The sequence below is a fragment of the Embiotoca jacksoni genome, unplaced genomic scaffold, assembly GCF_022577435.1.
Source record: "Embiotoca jacksoni isolate LCO1_2020_lvr unplaced genomic scaffold, fEmbJac1.0.p SCAF_61, whole genome shotgun sequence".
Taxonomy (NCBI): Eukaryota; Metazoa; Chordata; class Actinopteri; family Embiotocidae; genus Embiotoca; species Embiotoca jacksoni.
The window spans coordinates 553,703-572,883 of record NW_027185416.1 but is presented as its reverse complement, the minus strand read 5'-3'; the positions used below and the strand labels follow the sequence as shown (position 1 = coordinate 572,883).

General features: G+C 42.1%; 1 protein-coding gene across 12 annotated transcripts in view; it reads right to left on the bottom strand.

The window, feature by feature from the left end:
- Nucleotides 1-9,816: 9,816 nt before the first annotated feature.
- rims1a (regulating synaptic membrane exocytosis 1a) overlaps nt 9,817-19,181 on the bottom strand; it is a 109,265-nt gene continuing 99,900 nt past the window's right edge. For 11 of the 12 annotated variants that reach the window (XM_069174784.1, XM_069174788.1, XM_069174785.1 and 8 more), the window contains 8 exons: nt 18,425-18,585; nt 18,071-18,285; nt 16,983-17,027; nt 15,635-15,800; nt 14,214-14,326; nt 13,973-14,074; nt 13,710-13,849; nt 9,817-12,279 (listed from right to left, as the gene is read on the bottom strand). In XM_069174784.1, coding sequence (XP_069030885.1) covers nt 12,061-12,279; nt 13,710-13,849; nt 13,973-14,074; nt 14,214-14,326; nt 15,635-15,800; nt 16,983-17,027; nt 18,071-18,285; nt 18,425-18,585 — 1,161 coding nt within the window. In that variant the 3' untranslated portion in view covers nt 9,817-12,060. The remainder of the gene's footprint in view (nt 12,280-13,709; nt 13,850-13,972; nt 14,075-14,213; nt 14,327-15,634; nt 15,801-16,982; nt 17,028-18,070; nt 18,286-18,424; nt 18,586-19,181) is intronic. The other variant, XM_069174781.1, reaches the window with a different exon arrangement.

The following is a 19,181-nucleotide window of genomic DNA, read 5'->3' as shown; positions in this document are numbered from 1 at the left end:
TCTCCTTTTCCCATCTCCTCCTTCTCTCTCGCTCCCCTCCACCTTCTTTCACATACACATACTCACACACACTCCAAGCCGAGGCGGGACATTGATCAAAGCCCGCAGAGCTGCTCGGACTCGGGGAGCGCGCAGGGGAATCTCTATATGTAAATGGCGGCGCGTCGCCTGGTTCCGTCATAAATCAGTCAGGCTGCATGCTTTGATGCAGTGGAGCTACAACAGCCCTCTGCATGCATGAAATAAGCAGGGCCTGGGTTCATGTTTGTGTGTACATCCATGTATATATTTATGGGGTTTCAAATTTGAACTTTTACATCTTGATCGTGAAAATAAAGAGGGATGAATTAGGAAAGATCGCTAGGAATGCATTTGGGAGCCGCGGGCCTCACTCAGGTGTGAGTGTACAGATTTGTTTTTTTAAAAAAAGGTAAAATTGCAGTATATTTTCTGCTCCATATGTAGGCCACACTCTGCCATATTTAACTTGATTTTTCGTATTCAGCACTTTTATTCGCTTGTTAAAGCGGCTACAACTTCCACCAGCCTATATACTCAGTACATATATACACTGCGTGAATGGACAGCGGAGTAGTTTGATGATGGTTCATAAAACGGTGAGAGGGAATTTTGGCTTCATAAGGAGCGTGAAAAGAGCGGAGAGAGACTACAGGGCATCAGACCGGCGGTGGCCACATGCGCGCCTTCCCCTGCACGCACGACAGCTCCGGGGAAATTGAGTGACTGGGGGCGCATTTCAATATATGGAAATGACCGGGGGGTTCCTGAGATAAATCAGCTCCGCACACCCCCGCCTCAAACATGCCCCCCCCCCCCCTTTTTATTTCACGTTCCTCTTCATACCTCTCTCTCTCTCTCTCTCTCTCTCTCTCTCTCTCTCTCTCTCTCTCTCTGTCTCTATCCAGCCGCTGCTTTTGTTGCTTTTGTCATAATTCCCATAGCCCGTGCGTAAAAACGCGCGGTGTAAACTGACGATACCGGCGCTATACACAAAATCAGAATTACAAGGCTACATCAAATGTGTTCAGCACGCGGTGGATGCGGCCTAACAGTCATGTTTTTGTAAATTAAAAGATCTGTCTGTGATCCACATAAACAAAACATCTTCTGACTAAAATCAAGCAATCGAAAATAATTTATGCTCGGATCGCTAACTTTTGAATTTACATAAGAATGTGTTATATTTAGAGACACAATAAGAAACGTTTTAAATTGTTTTAAGTACCTTTACACTGCTGAACCCGCTTAGTTTTTTACAGTTTAGTAAATAGTCAGTGACATTCAGCATGACCCTGTTAATTTGGTCATTTATAAACGGATAATTATGATTTTTGTTGTTGTTGTTAAATAACGAAAATACGCATTATTTAACAAAGAAACTGGACCGAAACATGAAAAACCGCAAAAAGAAAGGGAGTTTTCTCTGTTTTTAGTTTTCATGTGTTTATTTCCGCTGGGAATTAGCCCCAAATCCCTGTTAAATCTGGTCCCTGGCTTTTTTGCGAAGGAATTTCAGGCTCTGGTAGTCCTCAAAACACACACACACACACACACACACACACACACCACCACCATTCTATCCAAAAAGCTTTACAATAACGGGAACAGGGTGGATTTTTTTTTTTTTTTTTTTTTTTTTTTTTTTTTTTCCACTACTCGCCATTATCACATCTGGGGATGTGCGCGCACGCCGTTGCGTCGGACCGGTGGTATTAGATGAAATCAGGCTGGATTACACGGCTATAGACCAAATTATCAGACCCCCCATACATCCTCCCAATCCTCTTTTTTCCCTCTGTGTGATGTGGCGGCTGAGTTTCGAGTCAGTCAGAGATCTTTTCAGTCAAATTAAGTAGAAACGGGCATCCAAACTTCGTGCGAAAGACATCATCGTTTTAGCACATGTTACGGCCATTATTAATGCATGGACCGCACTGGAACGAGGGGATCTTTACATTAAGTGCATGACACAACTGTAACATCTCTCATTTTGCTGCACTGGGACCAACTGAGACCACAAACCCCTCATCTGCACATTAACCAGGGTGCAAAGTGACGTACCACAATCCACATCCATTCATCCCTCTGTAATGTACAGGCGTGTTTATGGCCACCGTAGTTAAACCGTTGTTAATTTTATAGTAAACGGGTTGTTATGAAGATGAATGGCGGGAGTGGAATGGTACACATGGGACAGCCGGGCATTTCCCTGTTCTGAGAGGATTACTGTCTCTAAACAGCTATAGGGATGTGTAGAGGCAAGAGATGCCAGGGAACCGTCGTCTGGAGGGCCCTGTTTGCGTTGTAAAGATGTACTTGAACACATCACGGCTATAAGCGGTGCTTTAAGCTTTGACTGCAGAAAGCTGACAAACAGGTGATTCAGGATTACTTCAAGAAAACGTGTGTATTCATCAAGATATACAGAAAAAGGTTGGAATTTAGGCCAAAAAACAAACTAGAACTCCGAGACATGTGTGGATGGTGGTAAGTGAACGGCCCAGAAATACACAGGTGTCTCGGACACTCACCTTTCTTTGCTCCAGGGAACATCGGCAGCGCAGAGAATTGAACGGAACCAGGTCTCAGCTGGTGGAATGTTTTATGTTTGAGTGAATCCATCTAAATTAGCCGCATCACTTTTGACATACAACACACAGACCACCAGTCAAGTCTAAAAACTCCACTGCTTCCAGCCGAGGTGAGTCTCGTGCTTCAACGTCTCCAAACACGGACTCTAGCTCCCCCTTGTGTCCAAACACAGCCAGTGTGAGAGCGCATGTAAACGTGAAATGGGGCCCCCTTTAAAGTCTGCAGCCTGCGCTGAGGGCCCCGGACCTGTCAAACCGAGCATCGGGATCGATATACAAATGATTTGGTTTTCAAAGTAAAGCGCGATTATTATAAAAGATTGGACTTTTCTTATTTTAAACACAATGAAAACAGGAGCTAGTGTTAACGAGAATTTGAGAATAAAAGCAGCAGATTTTTTTTTAAAAAACAATGGATTTGATGGAGAGATTTGCTAGGATTAGATGGTTCCGGTTATTGTCCAACATACCAATAATTCTCACGTCATGACTTCATGTTAAGATCACTCTTTGTTGTTGTTGTTGTTGTTGTTGTTGCGTCGGGAACTGTTTCAAAATAAAACCAAAATCCTGATGACGCGGTAATCTTTGAACAACCTCTATTCCCCTTCAGATTTATTTTTGTCTATTTTATGAAATAACGTTTCTTCCAGCGTTTATTTTTCCCATAACTTTATCACAAGTTATAAGGAAAGTTAAGGTCACAAAAAATAATTAAGATAAATAAATAAACGTCTCTTAAGCGACAAGCAGGTCGGTGTAAACGTTTTTTATTTATCAAGTTGTTTTTAGAAAAATCTGTAAAAAATGTTGATATCCTCTTAATTATTACAATACCGTACTTGTAGTTATTATTATTATATTATTATTAATATTATTATTGTTATTAATATTAGTATTGTTATTTATGTTATAGGCCTATATAGTAATGTAGACTATCCAAGATTAGGCTATATTAGAAGTATAATATTAAATATTGTCCGTCTGACTGAGACGAAGGATTATTAATCCATCAGAACATTTCTCCGCAGCGCTCCGAGTCTGTAAATGAAGTTGGATCTTGTAAATCTTCGCTCAGCTGCTGTTTCTACCTTCATCTGAGCGGGCCGCTCCTCAGAGAGCTTTGAGATAAATCATGTCTTTTTAATGAATATCAATAGAAAAAACGAGGGGGAAAAGGCACGGGGAGAAGCACGCAGGAGCCCGGCTATCTAATTAGATTAAGCGGCGGTGCGGGCCGGCCGGCCGGGGGAATACTGCGGTAATAACTGCTATCATGGCAGCGACTTTCTAATGGGTTCCGAAGCCCTGCCACACAGTCAAACCGGGTGTGTAAGTGTGCGTGTGCGTGTGTGTGTGTGTGTGTGTTGGGGAGGTGGGGGCTTTCAAACCATTAACACCGAGGGTGGCAGTGTGTGTGTGTGTGTGTGTGTGTGTGTGTGTGTGTGTGTGTGTGTGTGTGTGTGTGTGTGTGTGTGTCTGTGGGGGGCGGCGGGGGTAAAATATCTAACATGACACCCTTCTGTTTCAGTCTGCCTGTTAACCAGCACAAAGTGCTCCGTCTCACATCAGCTGACTGCAAAACATGTGTGTTCTCTGACTGCGTCTGCGACCACAAAGTGCGACGGCTGACAACATGTTATTATCACAAGTGCTCAATTATACATTATATTATTACATGATGAGAAGTCTGGTGCCTTCCACTGCAAGACATTAAAACAACCTCGGATTGCTATTTTCCCATAAATCAGTCATCATATAATATAGAAGGTTACCGCACTCATTTACTGTACGGTGGATCAGCAAATTATTGCAGCAAAATGTAATAATTATGTCGCAACGCAAATACCTACTGCTAATTCTGGCCCGGCACCTTTCAAAATAAAGTTACAACGATGGAAAAAAAGAAATCAGAAACACGCAAAAAAAATAAAAGAGAATACAGGTTTATTAAGGTGAGTTATTAAATTAAAAAAAAGTCGCTTTTGTGTAGGGAGGAAGATTTCAGGAGGAAGGCTGATGAGGGTTGAAGATCAGGAGTGTATGTTACCAGACTGTGGTGTTAAAGAGCAATGAGGAAAACATTGAAATCAGTTTAAAAAATGTATCAAGATGGCGGTGTGTGATCTCATTTGTTTGCAGCCTGCAGCTTTCTGTAAAAGTTGATATGCCATTCTCTTTGCCACTCAAGTCCAAAACAAGACACACCTTAATGCATATTTTGGGGATAAAAAAAACCACCATGAAGTGCAACAAATTTACTGTTACTATAAAGGACTATAAATATCTATAAGAACACATAAGTGATGTCATAGTATTAATTTTCTCTAGGTAAATAAATAATTCTTACAATTGAGTAGACATTAATGAAATGTTATCTGTGCATCTCTAAGGTGTGGTTACACTGCAACGTCTACAGATATTCTATTTATGAGCTTAAACATGTTGAGGCTCTGGGAAATCAAATCTTATCAAATGATGCATTTAGAGTGATTAAGCAGCCTTCTGCAATTTGGAAACATTTTTGGGAATGAATAGAGACTTATAACATTTTTATTTTGAAGGGCAGAGAAAAGGATAAAAACAAAATGTGTCTATTTCCATGCCAAAAAGGTTGATGTGTCCCCCACAAATTTATTTAGCAGGGACAGCCGCCAGTCTTTGGGACAATGAATCTCCCTGCTAGAGTATTTCAGTTCATTTTCACTTCTCAGCTGCTTGTAGAGGCATTTCGCATTTTCCAAATTTGGTTCTGACGAGTTTGTCACCCAAACAAATTGAGTTGAGTTGAATTGAGCCTAAATAAAACTGGCCGGCAGGTGTGTGAACACCGAATATTAATCCACCCAATGATACGAACCTCAGCCTGATCATATGAGTTCTTTTTTATTGAAATTTTCTTATGATAATAACCTGCAGATTAATTCCCAGATGGGTGTAGATGAGTTCTATGATTTCCAGCTATTTCATAACATCCATTAATATTGCCTTGGTTCAGTGGCAGAAGTGTTACTTTGCTTTTTATTTTTTGCATGTTGAGCCTAACATGGGATAAGAAATCTAATTAAAGCTAAAAGGTTTCTGAGTGTAGTGCTTCTAAACATGGTTTACTTAAAGAATCATAAAACAATTCTATTAATCTATGAATCGTCGTTTCAGTCGTTACCTGAAAGCAGGCTGATAATTCAACCCTGTTTGCCTTGCTTACATGCAAGCAATAAGGTGATCACTTTTATTTTGAAAGATTAATCACATTTAAACATCATTTATATAGACTACTTTAAATCACAACCCATACAGTATTCTACATACTTTGTACTTTGTACTCAAGTTTTGTGAACTCAAAACTTGATTATTTAATTTTCAGTTTTGTTATCATTTGTCTTTTTAGAAAAGAAAAAAAAAAAATCTAAATAATTTTTCTGTCTTAATCATGTGTCAAAACAACAATTAATTTACTTATTATACTGTAAACTAAAGCTGAGGGAGAATGAATGAGATTCCACTGGTTTTAGAAATGTATTCAGTTCCCTCAACTCGCCACAAGATGGCACTAAATAGCCGGAAATATTTCACCTCAGGCCGGAGATTCAAAGAGCTGCTGTGACTGACGTGTCTGATTTTATGTGAGCGTGTGTTGTGTGGTTGCTTGGTTGCTTTGCTTTTATATTTGTATTACATGTTTTATGTATTATATGTTTTATGTATCTTTTGAAAGAGTCTGTGTGGATATAATAAAGTTGACATTAAAGTTTGACTGTGTATATTTGACCTAACTATTGTAACAGGTTCACATTTTCAAGTCTGTTTTAATAAAATACTCACATGCCCATATGTGCATTGAAAGAGTGACAAGTGACAAGTGACTGTAACTGTTCCACAGTTCAGGCCTTCAGACTTCCAGGTGCCTCCAGGGGCCTCCAGGGGCCTCCAGGGGCGTCTTGGGACTTCCAGGGGCCTCTAGGTTCCTCCAGGTGCCTCCAGTGGCCTCCAGGGGACTCTTGGGGCCTCTCGGGGCATCCAGTGCCCTCCAGGGGCCTCTAGGGGCCTCTAGGGGCTTCCCAGGGCCTCCAGGTGCCTCCATGGGCCTCCCAGGGCCTCCAGGGGTCTCCGGGGGCCTTCATCCTCCATCATGGCCCTGGTCTTGTGGAGGAATCTGGTGTCAAAATCTAGTTTTAACACCTGAATTGTTCATACAGAGCTCATTGATTCGAAAGTTATTAGATTGCTTAGATTTTTCTGTGTCAAGTAATAAACAGACAGAAAACCTCAGACAAGGTCGGATTAAGAACTGTGAGGTTAGAGGCCACAATCTGCTGACTGTTCAGTAAATAAAATCTACTAAAACTGAGAATCGCAAAATATTGTTTTCAAATTGTCTGAACAACAATTAAACACCAAAACATGTTGAATTTCCCATCATAGAAGATTAGGACAGTAGCAAATGTTCCCACTGGGAGATTTTATGGTTTTCATTCTCAGTAGTTCTGACTCCTGACTTTCCGAATGGAGTTCCTGAGTTCTGAGCTGATGATGTAATACACTGGGTACGGAAAGTATTCAGACCCGTTTAAATTTTTCACTCTTTGTTTTATTGCAGCCATTTGCTAAAATCAAAAAGTTCATTTTATTTCTCATTAATGTACACTCAGCACCCCATGTTGACAGAAAAAAACAGAAATGTAGAAATTTGTGCAAATTTATTAAAAAAGAAAAACTGAAATATCACATGGTCATAAGTATTCAGACCCTTTGCTCAGTATTGAGTAGAAGCACCCTTTTGAGCTAGTACAGCCATGAGTCTTCTTGGGAATGATGCAACAAGCTTTTCACACCTGGATTTGGGGATCCTCTGCCATTCTTCCTTGCAGATCCTCTCCAGTTCCGTCAGGTTGGATGGTGAACGTTGGTGGACAGCCATTTTCAGGTCTCTCCAGAGATGCTCAATTGGGTTTAGGTCAGGGCTCTGGCCGGGCCAGTCAAGAATGGTCACAGAGTTGTTCCGAAGCCACTCCTTTGTTATTTTAGCTGTGTGCTTAGGGTCATTGTCTTGTTGGAAGGTGAACCTTCGGCCCAGTCTGAGGTCCAGAGCACTCTGGAAGAGGTTTTCTTCCAGGATATCTCTGTAATTGGCCGCATTCATCTTTCCTTCAATGGCAACCAGTCGTCCTGTCCCTGCAGCTGAAAAACACCCCCATAGCATGATGCTGCCACCACCATGTTTCACTGTTGGGATTGTATTGGGCAGGTGATGAGCAGTGCCTGGTTTTCTCCACACATTCCGCTTAGAATTAACGCCAAAAAGTTCAATCTTGGTCTCATCAGACCAGATAATCTTATTTCTCATAGTCTGGGAGTCCTTCATGTGTTTTTTGGCAAACTCTATGCAGGCTTTCATATGTCTTGCACTGAGGAGAGGCTTCCGTCGGGCCACTCTGCCATAAAGCCCCGACTGGTGGAGGGCTGCAGTGATAGTTGACTTTGTGGAACTTTCTCCCATCTCCCTCCTGCATCTCTGGAGCTCAGCCACAGTGATCTTTGGGTTCTTCTTTACCTCTCTCACCAAGGCTCTTCTCCCACGATTGCTCAGTTTGGCTGGACGGCCAGGTCTAGGAAGAGTTCTGGTCGTCCCAAACTTCTTCCATTTAAGGATTATGGAGGCCACTGTGCTCTTAGGAACCTTGAGTGCTGCAGAAATTATTTTGTAACCTTGGCCAGATCTGTGCCTTGCCACAATTCTGTCTCTGAGCTCCTTGGACAGTTCCTTCGACCTCATGATTCTCATTTGCTCTGACATGCACTGTGAGCTGTAAGGTCTTATATAGACAGGTGTGTGCCTTTCCTAATCAAGTCCAATCAGTTTAATTAAACACAGCTGGACTCCAATGAAGGAGTAGAACCATCTCAAGGAGGATCAGAAGAAATGGACAGCATGTGAGTTAAATATGAGTGTCACAGCAAAGGGTCTGAATACTTATGACCATGTGATATTTCAGTTTTTCTTTTTTAATAAATTTGCACAAATTTCTACATTTCTGTTTTTTTCTGTCAAGATGGGGTGCTGAGTGTACATTAATGAGAAATAAAATGAACTTTTTTGATTTTAGCAAATGGCTGCAATGAAACAAAGAGTGAAAAATGTAAAGGGGTCTGAATACTTTCCGTACCCACTGTACCTGATAAGCTGTTAGCATCTGGACATAACTCTGTAGAAGTTGATCTAAAAAAATATTTCTAAGTCCATGTTGATACATTTTTACACCAAACAAAACCAACTCTCCTAAATCAAATATATTTGAATGTTGAACTGGATCCCTGCTTCAGACTCTGTCAACCAACACTTTGATGAAAAATGTGAAGTTTCCAGGTTTCTAATCATTTTACAATTCCTGAGCTTCAGGAGAGATGCTAGTCAGTAGCAATGTGTCTAAATATGTTGCAAATCTCTATTTGTGTGTACCAAGTTAGTGCATGTTCGAGGGGTCATTTGACAATAAAATGTATTTGTTATATGACACAATGTAAACCAATAGAATAAGATTTGGAATATTTGTTTTTCTCTGTGTTGACAATACGAGGATAAAGAGGCTGTTTACACGACAGTCTGATGTGAGCTGAACTGAGAAACACACGAGTAAAAATCAGAGGCTGTTTATTGTTCTATTCTTTTGGCAGGAACAGGTTTGTGGCCCTGAGTGATGCTAGTCGTCCCTAGTTACAACACAAGGGGGCAGTATTAGCTCAGTGATGGGAATACAAGGGTAACTCCACATTCAAACTGAAACTAAAAATAACTGAGTACTCATTTAGAACAAATGTAATGACAAATAAAAACTGTTATATATGCTCACTTTCTATCAAGTTGTTAAAACCATCACAAGCGTCATATTTAGACAAATATCAAATCCTTTCATCCTATAACACAAATTGATGATGTCATGTTGAAATTTGTCCAACTAAAAAAGTTAAGATGAAACAGAGAATTCTGCTGTCAGGTTTGAGAGGACGAGACCTCCATCCCTGCAGCTCTGAAGACAGACCTTCAGTCATTGACTCGGTGGCTGCAAGACAAAGCTGAAAAATGACAAGTGCATTTTTCAAATAAAAGCAAAAGAAAGCTTCACTGCATCACAATGTGCACCAATGTAAAATATGTGACATATTTAAACACCTGCTTTGCAATAACTTGAGTCCACTCGGTTCGAAAAAGCCATGACCTTCTTCCACACAGTCTTTTATTTGTAAATAATAAAAATGAACTCTTGAATATAAAACATACACATCAGTAGAGCCACATCTGTTATACAAACAAGAACTGTTGCAGTGAATACTTCGTCTTTCGTCTAGAATCGTGGTTTGGGAGTGGGGAGCCATGGGCTGTAAACAATCAGTATTCCTGGAGTAATACTGACAAAGGAAAGGGCAGTCGGCCATACCGCCAAGGCTTTCAACAAAAACAACTGCAAAATATGTCTGCAAAACCAGATTTCTCATTGGCTTTAGAAGTCCAGTCCAAACCAATAGCAATAAACAGAGGAAGAGGGGGATTGAAGGAGAAGAAAGTAAAGTTTGTTCCAATTGGTTCTGTTTATTTTTCTGCAACTGGGACAAAAATAAAGGCCTATTAGCGACCCCTTGTGGCTCGGTGCCGCTCAGCAGCTCGAGCACCAGACGCGAATTCCCCTCAACAGGATTAGGAATGTTTGTGTGTCAGCGATGTTTTGTTTGTTCATAACTTAAATTCAAGCCGCTCATCCTGATTTGTATGTACAAGGTGTGCATGTGTGTCTGTGTGTGTGTGTTGGTGACGGGTGTACATCAGATACACTCTTTTTATATTCATATATTCTATATCTTTATAATTTCTGTCAAACTCATAATGATACTTCATATACATTTAGCTGTTATACACACATTCTCTATCTCTGTCTCCAGCCCCGACTGTCGTAAACTACAGTTTCGACACCTACATCCTCAGATACGCCCGGGGCTCGAGTATGTTTCAGTACTACAGAACAGCACTGTTGTTCAAAGGGTCCAAAGAAAAAACTGAAACAAAGACAATTTTTTTTTGGAGACTTCCTAATATGGATATTTAGACCCAGAGTGGTAGGCGTGGCCCGGGAAGGAGTTGTTCCCCCCTATTGGTCCGCTCCTGTTAGGGGGCGGGGATGGCTTGGCTTTTCTCGGTTTGTATTCATATTCAGTACGAGCAAACTGTACAAGAACATGCAACATACAAGCTGGCCTAAAAGTATGTGGAACTAACACACACAGTCTAGTCTTTTTTTCTGTTTTTGTTTTTTTGAGAATTGTTCGTTAATTTGTCTCGTCTTTCGATTTTACAAAAAAGTAGAGAACGGAACGAAAACGAAACAAACGGAACAAAAGAAACGTGCATGCAGCTTGGGGCCGGGGCGGGGCGTCCCCGAGTCATGCTGCTCCCTCCTACAGGGGGAGTTTGAGGGGTGAGGGGAGGGAGGGGGGCGGGGTGAGGGGGGGTTGGGCGAAGGCTATTCGAGCAATTGTGACCCTGACCTTGATCGTCGGCGCACCACCGCTCAAACACCAAACACACACGTACACAGAGGGAGTCTGCACCTTGTGGTACCATTCTGAACTCTAGGCAAAACAAAGACAGAAAACATGATCCCAAATGGAAAAATAAAAAGCTCATCATGAATTTGGCCTTTATGTTCTTTCCTCTTTGTTTTGACACAGAGAAATGTCTGAATGAAGGAGTCAAGCTTTTCTTGTGCTTCCTTTCATTACTCACAACAAGGCTGAGAATGTGCACTTGCATGTGCAGGCTCCCTTTCCTTTAAAGGTTAGCAAACTGTGCCAAACCGCTGACCCTCGTGCTTATCTGTGACTCCGTTACCATGGTAACACCTGAAGACACAACAGCCAACCTCTTGACAATAGTTGCATGTGGCTGCGACAGTTTGCTGCTTACTAACTCCCACGTGCTGTTTACACCTCTGTTCCCTGTAGCCTAGCGGTGAGCTCTACACTGATTGGCTGGAGCGCTACTAGGCGGAGGACTCCACTTTGATCGGGGGCTGCACAAGAAAGTAAGGAGAAAATAAAGAAACAGCAGAGAGAAATGAATAATGTTGGACGTAAACCTCCACTGCTTCAGCTCAGAGGAGCAAACAAAGAAAGCAAAGCGTTGAAAACAAAAAGGTGTACGGAGGAGGAAGAGGGAAGGTGTGAGACGTGATTGTCAGACTCCAGCTAAGCTTTGATTGGCTAGTTCTGTCTCTCCCTCTCTCTCTTGCTCTCTCTCATTCCCTGTCTCTCCATCTGGCTTTTCATTGGTTGACCGAGGGCGTCTCCTTGTCGTCCTCTGCTCAGTTGTGGTCCAGAAGCTGTGGTCCATTATTTTGTCATTTAAGGGGTCTTAGGGTGGGAGGAGGGGGAGGGGCGGGCGATCGCCATCCGGTCACTAGGACCGAACGCCCGGCGGCGGTCCTGAGCTGTCCAGTGACGTCTGAGACGCCAGCCGCGTGAGCGGAGCTAATGTAGGGTCCACCAATGAGGATGGCGGAAACAGTTTGTACCAGCCAATCACCGTGCTTGAGAGGTCCAGGTCCTCCAATAGGATCTGTGCTACACCCATAAAACATTTGTGGTCCAATCGTCCATAGTCGCCCCATACTATCACCTAGAGGGGAGAAGGGTAGATCAGTTGAATTAGTGAGAGTTGAGCTACAGAAAATATACATTCATACAATCATTTCTCTACACAGAACGTGAAGTTGCCGAAAAGGTCTCAGCAGTGGCACACGGGGCAAAAAGCAAAAGAAATTCCACAAAAGGAAGATGATGGAGAAGACTTGGAACAACAGAGAACCTTCGAAAATTCCTCCGTTGATGACTTATCATCAGGTGACAAAAAGATCCAAGGAAAACATCCACGGGAATGCAAGTTTAGGGTAAAAATGGCATCCATGGTAGAGAAGTGAGGAGAAAACTACTGCTGACCCTGAAGAACATGAAGGCAATCCACCTCGATGACCCTGAGAAACCAGAACGTCCTGTGGACTGATGAGTCCCAAGCTGAGGAGTTTGTAAGACCAGAGTCCCGTTACATCGGATTCAAAAACAAAGACTGAGATCCACAAAGAGAACATTGTAACTACGGTCAAGCACGGAGGAACAGCGTAATGCTGCTCCAGGGCGACCAGCCAGGACCGAGGGAAACATGACTTCTGCTTTCTGACAGAACATCCTGAAAAGGACTTCAAGTCATCAGTCTGTGAGTTCAAGCTGAAATGCAACTGGGTTATGGAGAAAGACAATCCCAATCATAAGAGAGAGTCCACCTCTGAATGGCTTAAAAGGAAATAATTCAAGTTTGGAAGCAGTCTTGTCAAAGCCTGAACCAGAACCAGTCTGAGATGCTGTGGCGGGAACTGTAACGAGGAGTTCACGAACCCTCCGGTGTGGCAGCACTAAAGCGGTTCAACAAAGTTCCAGCACAGACATGTCAGAGTGGGATCTCCAGTTATTAGAAGCATTTGGTTTCAGTTGTTGCTGCTGGAGGAGGCATAGCTACCCAGCTTTTAGGTCCAGAGGTGCGGTTACTTCTTCACATCGGTGACTTTGGTATCAGATAACCTTTTTGATTCAAAAAATACAACAATCATTTCAAACTTGTATTACGTGTTCACACAGGTGGGCTTTGTTTCTTGTTCAATTCTAAATGAGGTTAAATACTTTTTTTCTCAGCACTGTACAATAAGACTGCATTTGTCTTTTTGTATAGCTTAGATCAAGTCATTTTAATACACAAGCACAGTCATTCATTGTCACAGACTTTTACCAGGTCAAACTTAAACCTTTTTTGCTTTTTAAGTCTCAGAACCATCAACTGTTGTGACTTAAGTCTGCCTCGAGTCTCAACTCTACAGCCTTGCAATACCTTATATCTTAACGCTTTGATAATAGCCTGTAATGTGGTCATTTTCAGTTCAACTTTGAGCTTACAAACCTTTTTTTATTGCAAGGATGAATATCAATTCTGATCTCATTACTTCATTTAATGGCCATTCCCATGACAAAGTGACTACTGAAAAAGTGGTTGGTCATTACCTGAAGCACCTTGCCCTGCGGACTCTCATCAAAGAGCAGGTGCTGCTGGTAGAGCGGCTCCAAGGTTTTACGTGCAATCTTAGTTTTCTTTTTGGCTTTACATGTTCCATTATCCAGCAGGTACACCTTTACGTAGGGAGCTGGGAGTCGGGTTAAAAGAGAAAACACATAGAAAATGAGGCGGTGCATGGGACTGTCATGACTTTATGTTGCTTCAAGACCTTTACTTTCAGTGTTTTCAGTGTTGAATAAATGCGTGTTACCTGGGAGGGATTTGGAGCCTGGTTTAGGGGTAAGGCCTCGTGCCCTGATCACCTCCACCTCCAGCTGGCCTTTCTTATCCATCAAACCGATCTGAACATCACCTGTGGAGGTTATGGGTGGCAAAGTTAAGTCGACTATTTCTCCTCTAACTTCACATTTAATGAGCACCACGGAACCGGATTTTTCATTATACATATAGAAATGTTGCATATAGAACATGCTGATGGAGACGTCACTCACCTATGGCAGGTGTTGCCAGAGTTTGCCGGCCCACCAACTGACCGGGGCCTAAACCATCCAGGAAGTCACTGAACTGACTGTCGGCACCCAACCGCATCCCTGAGAAGATCAAACTGACACACAGAAACATGAATTACTCACTGTGTCGTCACACTGAAGCAGTTTATACCACAGCACAGTGTATAACGGAGCTCATGTTAGACCTTTACTATGCAGTGTTTAACTTAAAAAAAAACAAATTCACCAATTTTACATGTAAAGGGCCATTTAATCATCAGGAGAACTAGTCAGGCTGTGAAAACAGTGTTCTGTGTTTTTAGAAGAGTTTTTAGTTTTGACAAAATTACCTAAATTACATATGTCATGAGAGTGTCTTCTCTTAGGCTCTGGTACTAGAAATCTAAAACTGAAAGTCTGTAGTGCACACTGGGGGTGTAGATTGAAGTTCTGAAGCGCCTAAAAATTCTCAGCTCTTATAGAAGTGTCGATTTTAACATTTTCATGTTTTCCATATTTTTGTTCTTTCAAGGTCGCAGAGAGTTTACCAAACAGACAATCTTGGTTGCATTATAAGAAATGGAGGATTTAGTGTTTCTTGCATCGTTCTGGGACTACAAGTTAGAAAAACTTGGTTTTAGCTCTGTATTGTGTAACTTCATACAGCATCAACGTGACAGTTTCCCTTCAAATATTCAGTAAAATAAACATATTACAGTGGTTTGTTCTATATCGTAACTTTTGTAGCCAAACTACTTCCACATATCTAAAGCCACTCCCCTTTTTGGAAGCAACTCCTCCTCCGCAGAGCTGTGTTTGATGCTGTGCATGTTACACATGTATTGTATAGTTACATATTACACTGCGTAAATGTATGACGCCATTATGTCAACAAGTTGGAATATTGTGATTATCACGACATGATAATCATCATTAATGATATGATATATCCCTCCTCAGGTATTGGACATGTAGTTTATACTCGGGGATTAAAACCCCAGAATGGACTGAGCACACCATGAGACTGAATGTGCACATACACACTGATGAACCCGAACATGAAGACCCTGCTCTACAAGACCTGGTGTCTAGCAACACACACACACACACACACACACACACACACACACACACACACCCTGTCCCTCCTCAGACCGACTTAGGTGGAGATCCACCACTACTGACCAGCAGCAGCCCACAAGCCTTTAAGAGATGCTCTGGTCCAGTCATGTGTAGTAATTTGAGCCTCATCAAACTAATCCAGGTCTTTAGAACTGCCACATTCAACACATCGACCACGAGACCTACCTGTTCATCTACCATCAAACACACCCCAGACCTGAACGTAAGATGTTATTGTGAGAATACCAAAGCTATTCACTTCATCTGAGTCTTTTGCTGTGTATTCTCCAGCGTGTACATACTTCCCCTCCGAGCTGTAGCTGTTCATGCTGCCGTCAGTCGACTCTCTGCTGGCCTGCCGGTTCATGCCCGATCCTCCTCGCGGATACTCCACCGCCATGCCCGTCTCCACGCTCCTCTGGATGCTGCTGCTGCCGCCCTTACCCACCTTCTTCCCAGTTGGCGCCTCTGTGGAAAACACAGAACAATGGTGTTTAGCCGCTGCACATGCCATTTTTACCGAGGCTCTTATCCGTGATCAGGCATTTCTTGTCTGACCACATCAAAACTCAAATTAAATCTGTATTTGTACACAACAGAAATATAGGTTGCATGTTTTTACGGGATGAATTGAGTGACACTTTTGAACAAATTTCAGGTAGATACTTTGACCATCCTGATAACTATAAACTGAGATTTATCTCTCCACAGGCCATCCCATGCAAAATAATATCCTAAGGTGACTTCACCAGCATCTCAAAAAACACAAAATAAAGAAAGACCACTGCTGCAAGGACAAATATGTGCACATGCTCAGCTGGGAAAAGGCTTTTTTTAGATAATCAAAAAGGATTTCTTGAAATTAGAAGAAACATTGCGTGTTATTTTAGGTGATGAGGTCACTGCAGGAGGATCTGGATCAAAATAAAAAACTGTCTCTTCACTCATACCTTGAATGTTTAGGAGGGATGTAAAGGTAAAATTGGAAGGGTAGAAGAAAACATACAGTGAGCATCCACTCAGTGGGAAGGGACAGTTCAGCTCTTTTTAAAAACCTGCTGTTTTTGTCATGAACACAAAGTTTAAGATCAAGTACAACTTTGAATCTGTAGCCGTAATTAAAAGGCAAGTATGATGTACGCGGCGGCACCAATTTTCTTTAGAATTCAGCGTGACTCATGTTTCTTCTAGAACTGAACCAGGCTTTTGACACAGAGGTGGAGGAGGAGGGAGGAGTAAGGAAGCGTGCTCAGAGACAGAGTTCAGGAAGGACTCACGGAGGGCTGGGAACCTTCTTCATAACTTTTCCTTGTGCTCGTTCTTTCTGTGGCTCCCTGTCTGTCTGAGTTTGGTCTGTTTGGTCTGTTTCTGTGTATGTAAAACTGAACTGTGATGCTTTATTGATCATTTAAAAACCCTTGAGCAGAACAGATGATGAACAGATGTTTTTAACACTAAATGTGCTTCTTAGTGTACAATATGGCATCATGCTGTGTTTATGATAATCATGCACCCACTATGAATGATATTATACTGTGTTTGGAACCTATAAATCCACGAGCGCATCACCTAAATAAAGTCCTACTTGTCACAGTTTAACTGTCTCGCTGTCGTGTCCTGTCGTGTCCTCTGGAGTGTAAGACTACCTGCCTTTTGCTTTACCTTTCTGCCTGTCCGCCGCCTTACCCGCCGCTTCTGAAATAACACACACAACAACAACAAAGCCAATAAACAACAACAACAACAACAACATCAGCATGATGGAAACACTGGTAAACCCTTGTATTTTTTGAATGATCTCCAGGACTTAGTGATTGCTGCTGTCTATCTACATTAGTGTACAGTACTCTGTGTGTGTGTGTGTGTGTGTGTGTGTATCAATAAAGATGCACCAAACTGAGTAATAAATGCACCACAACTGGAATCCATCCTCCTGTAATATTTTGGCCTCAGTTTCTAACTCTTTTATCATGACGTAAAACCATCTGAAAATCTTGTTATTGCTGACCTCCAGTAGTTGAATTTCTTACCTATCTGCAGTGATCTAGAAATATACTTTGGGGTGTATCAGTACATCGTGATTGTGTTGTTACATTCACAACAGAGCACACTTCTGATGACTTCCAACCTCAGAGGGCAGTGAAATGCTGAAAATGCTAAAAAAAAAATTGCCTTTAAAGCAAAGCTTGTTGTTTCAGCTTGACAAATAAACAGATTCTTTTTACATTCTCCATCATCTGCCTCAGGCAACGACTCAGTGATTTACAATATAAAACAGACTAGATGCCATCAGAGGCTTCTTGGTATTTATTTACTGTAATTACACTCATGATTGTGGTGGTTGTTTGATGAATTGATACATAGCTACTGACATGTAGTGCAGGCTCTGAAAGACAAGTAGGCCTGTTAAGTTTATTCTGTCAGCAATACTACATGTTACAATTACAGGAAATGATGTTGTGCCCCATACGCTGATAAATTAGTTTTATTGGGGTGACTTTGTGATGTAAGAGAGGAAAAGATGTGTCGCGATTAATAGAAAGACAAGAACTCAGCGTAATGTGATGTAATGAATACTGGAGATGACCATTTTTGATAGTTATAAGCAGGAACTAACAACAAAGGATGAGAGAAAGAATTATCAGTCAAAACATTTTCCTTCCCCCCAGAATGTTTCCGTGTTTCTTTCCTCTGAGAGGCTGTGTGATGATTGACTGTCAGTCGTTTTGTTCTCTGACCTGTCTGGCTGATCTGCGATGTACTCCGACTCCGTCTGGATGGCAGGATGGCGACAACACGCTGGCTCAGGCTCGAGCGTCGCTTCTTGATCCCACTCCCCAGGCTCCCGAGGGCCGTGTCTGATTGGCTGCCGTCGGCGTGGTCCATGCCGTAGATCTCCCCGCTCACGCTGGTGCTCTTTATCATGTGGCGGCCCGATGCACGCACGGCTCGGCTGATCATCACATTTTACAATATGAAGCAAGTGATGTCACCCGAAACAAAGTCTATTTCATATTATCTAATAGTTCACCTTCGTGTGCGTGCGTGCGTGGGTGTGTGTGTGTGTGTGTGTGTGTGTGTGTGTGTTATACCTGAAGCGTCCCCGGGGTCTCTCTGACTGGATGGACATGTAGCTGGTGCTACTGATGCGAGAGGCACTGCTGGTTCGAGAGATGGCTGACACGTCGCTGACATCACTGTCTGAGGACTTATGGGAAACATTTTCACTACTCGTCCTCTGGTCCTTATAGAGCTGCAGGAACCACAGATCATACAAGATGTTACAAGTAGATACTAGTATGAAAAACATGTCTCAGCTGTACCGATTAATATTTTTACATTGATAGATGAATTGCAATGTGAAAGGGGCTGTTCCAGTTGACTCGTTTTGGCTTCTCTCAGCTTATTGTTTTGGTTTCACAGCCCAAAACGTCATTACTTTGTACGAACCGCTGTACACCACGAGGTGCAGTTGCACCATTTTAGTTGTATACGTGTATATATTCATTTCCATGCTGTATATATGTCTATTCATGTTTTATATGTCTATTTATGTCTGTCTGTTTTTTGCATGCTGAGAGTGAAGCTACAACCGGAGTCAAATTCCTGGTATGTGTTAACATACCTGGCCAATAAAACTGATTCTGATTCTGTTAAAACTACAGTAGCAGCCAAGGTTTTCCCTACAATTATAAGACAGGGATACTAATGCTGAGAGTTGTCTGCAGCTCTGGAGAGAAAGGATACCCTCTTGGCCTGAATATAAGTGGAAGTCATCTTATATTAAGTAACTACACAATTACATGTTCAGATGTTCTGTCTAAATGGAGAATGTAATTACTGTCTTCC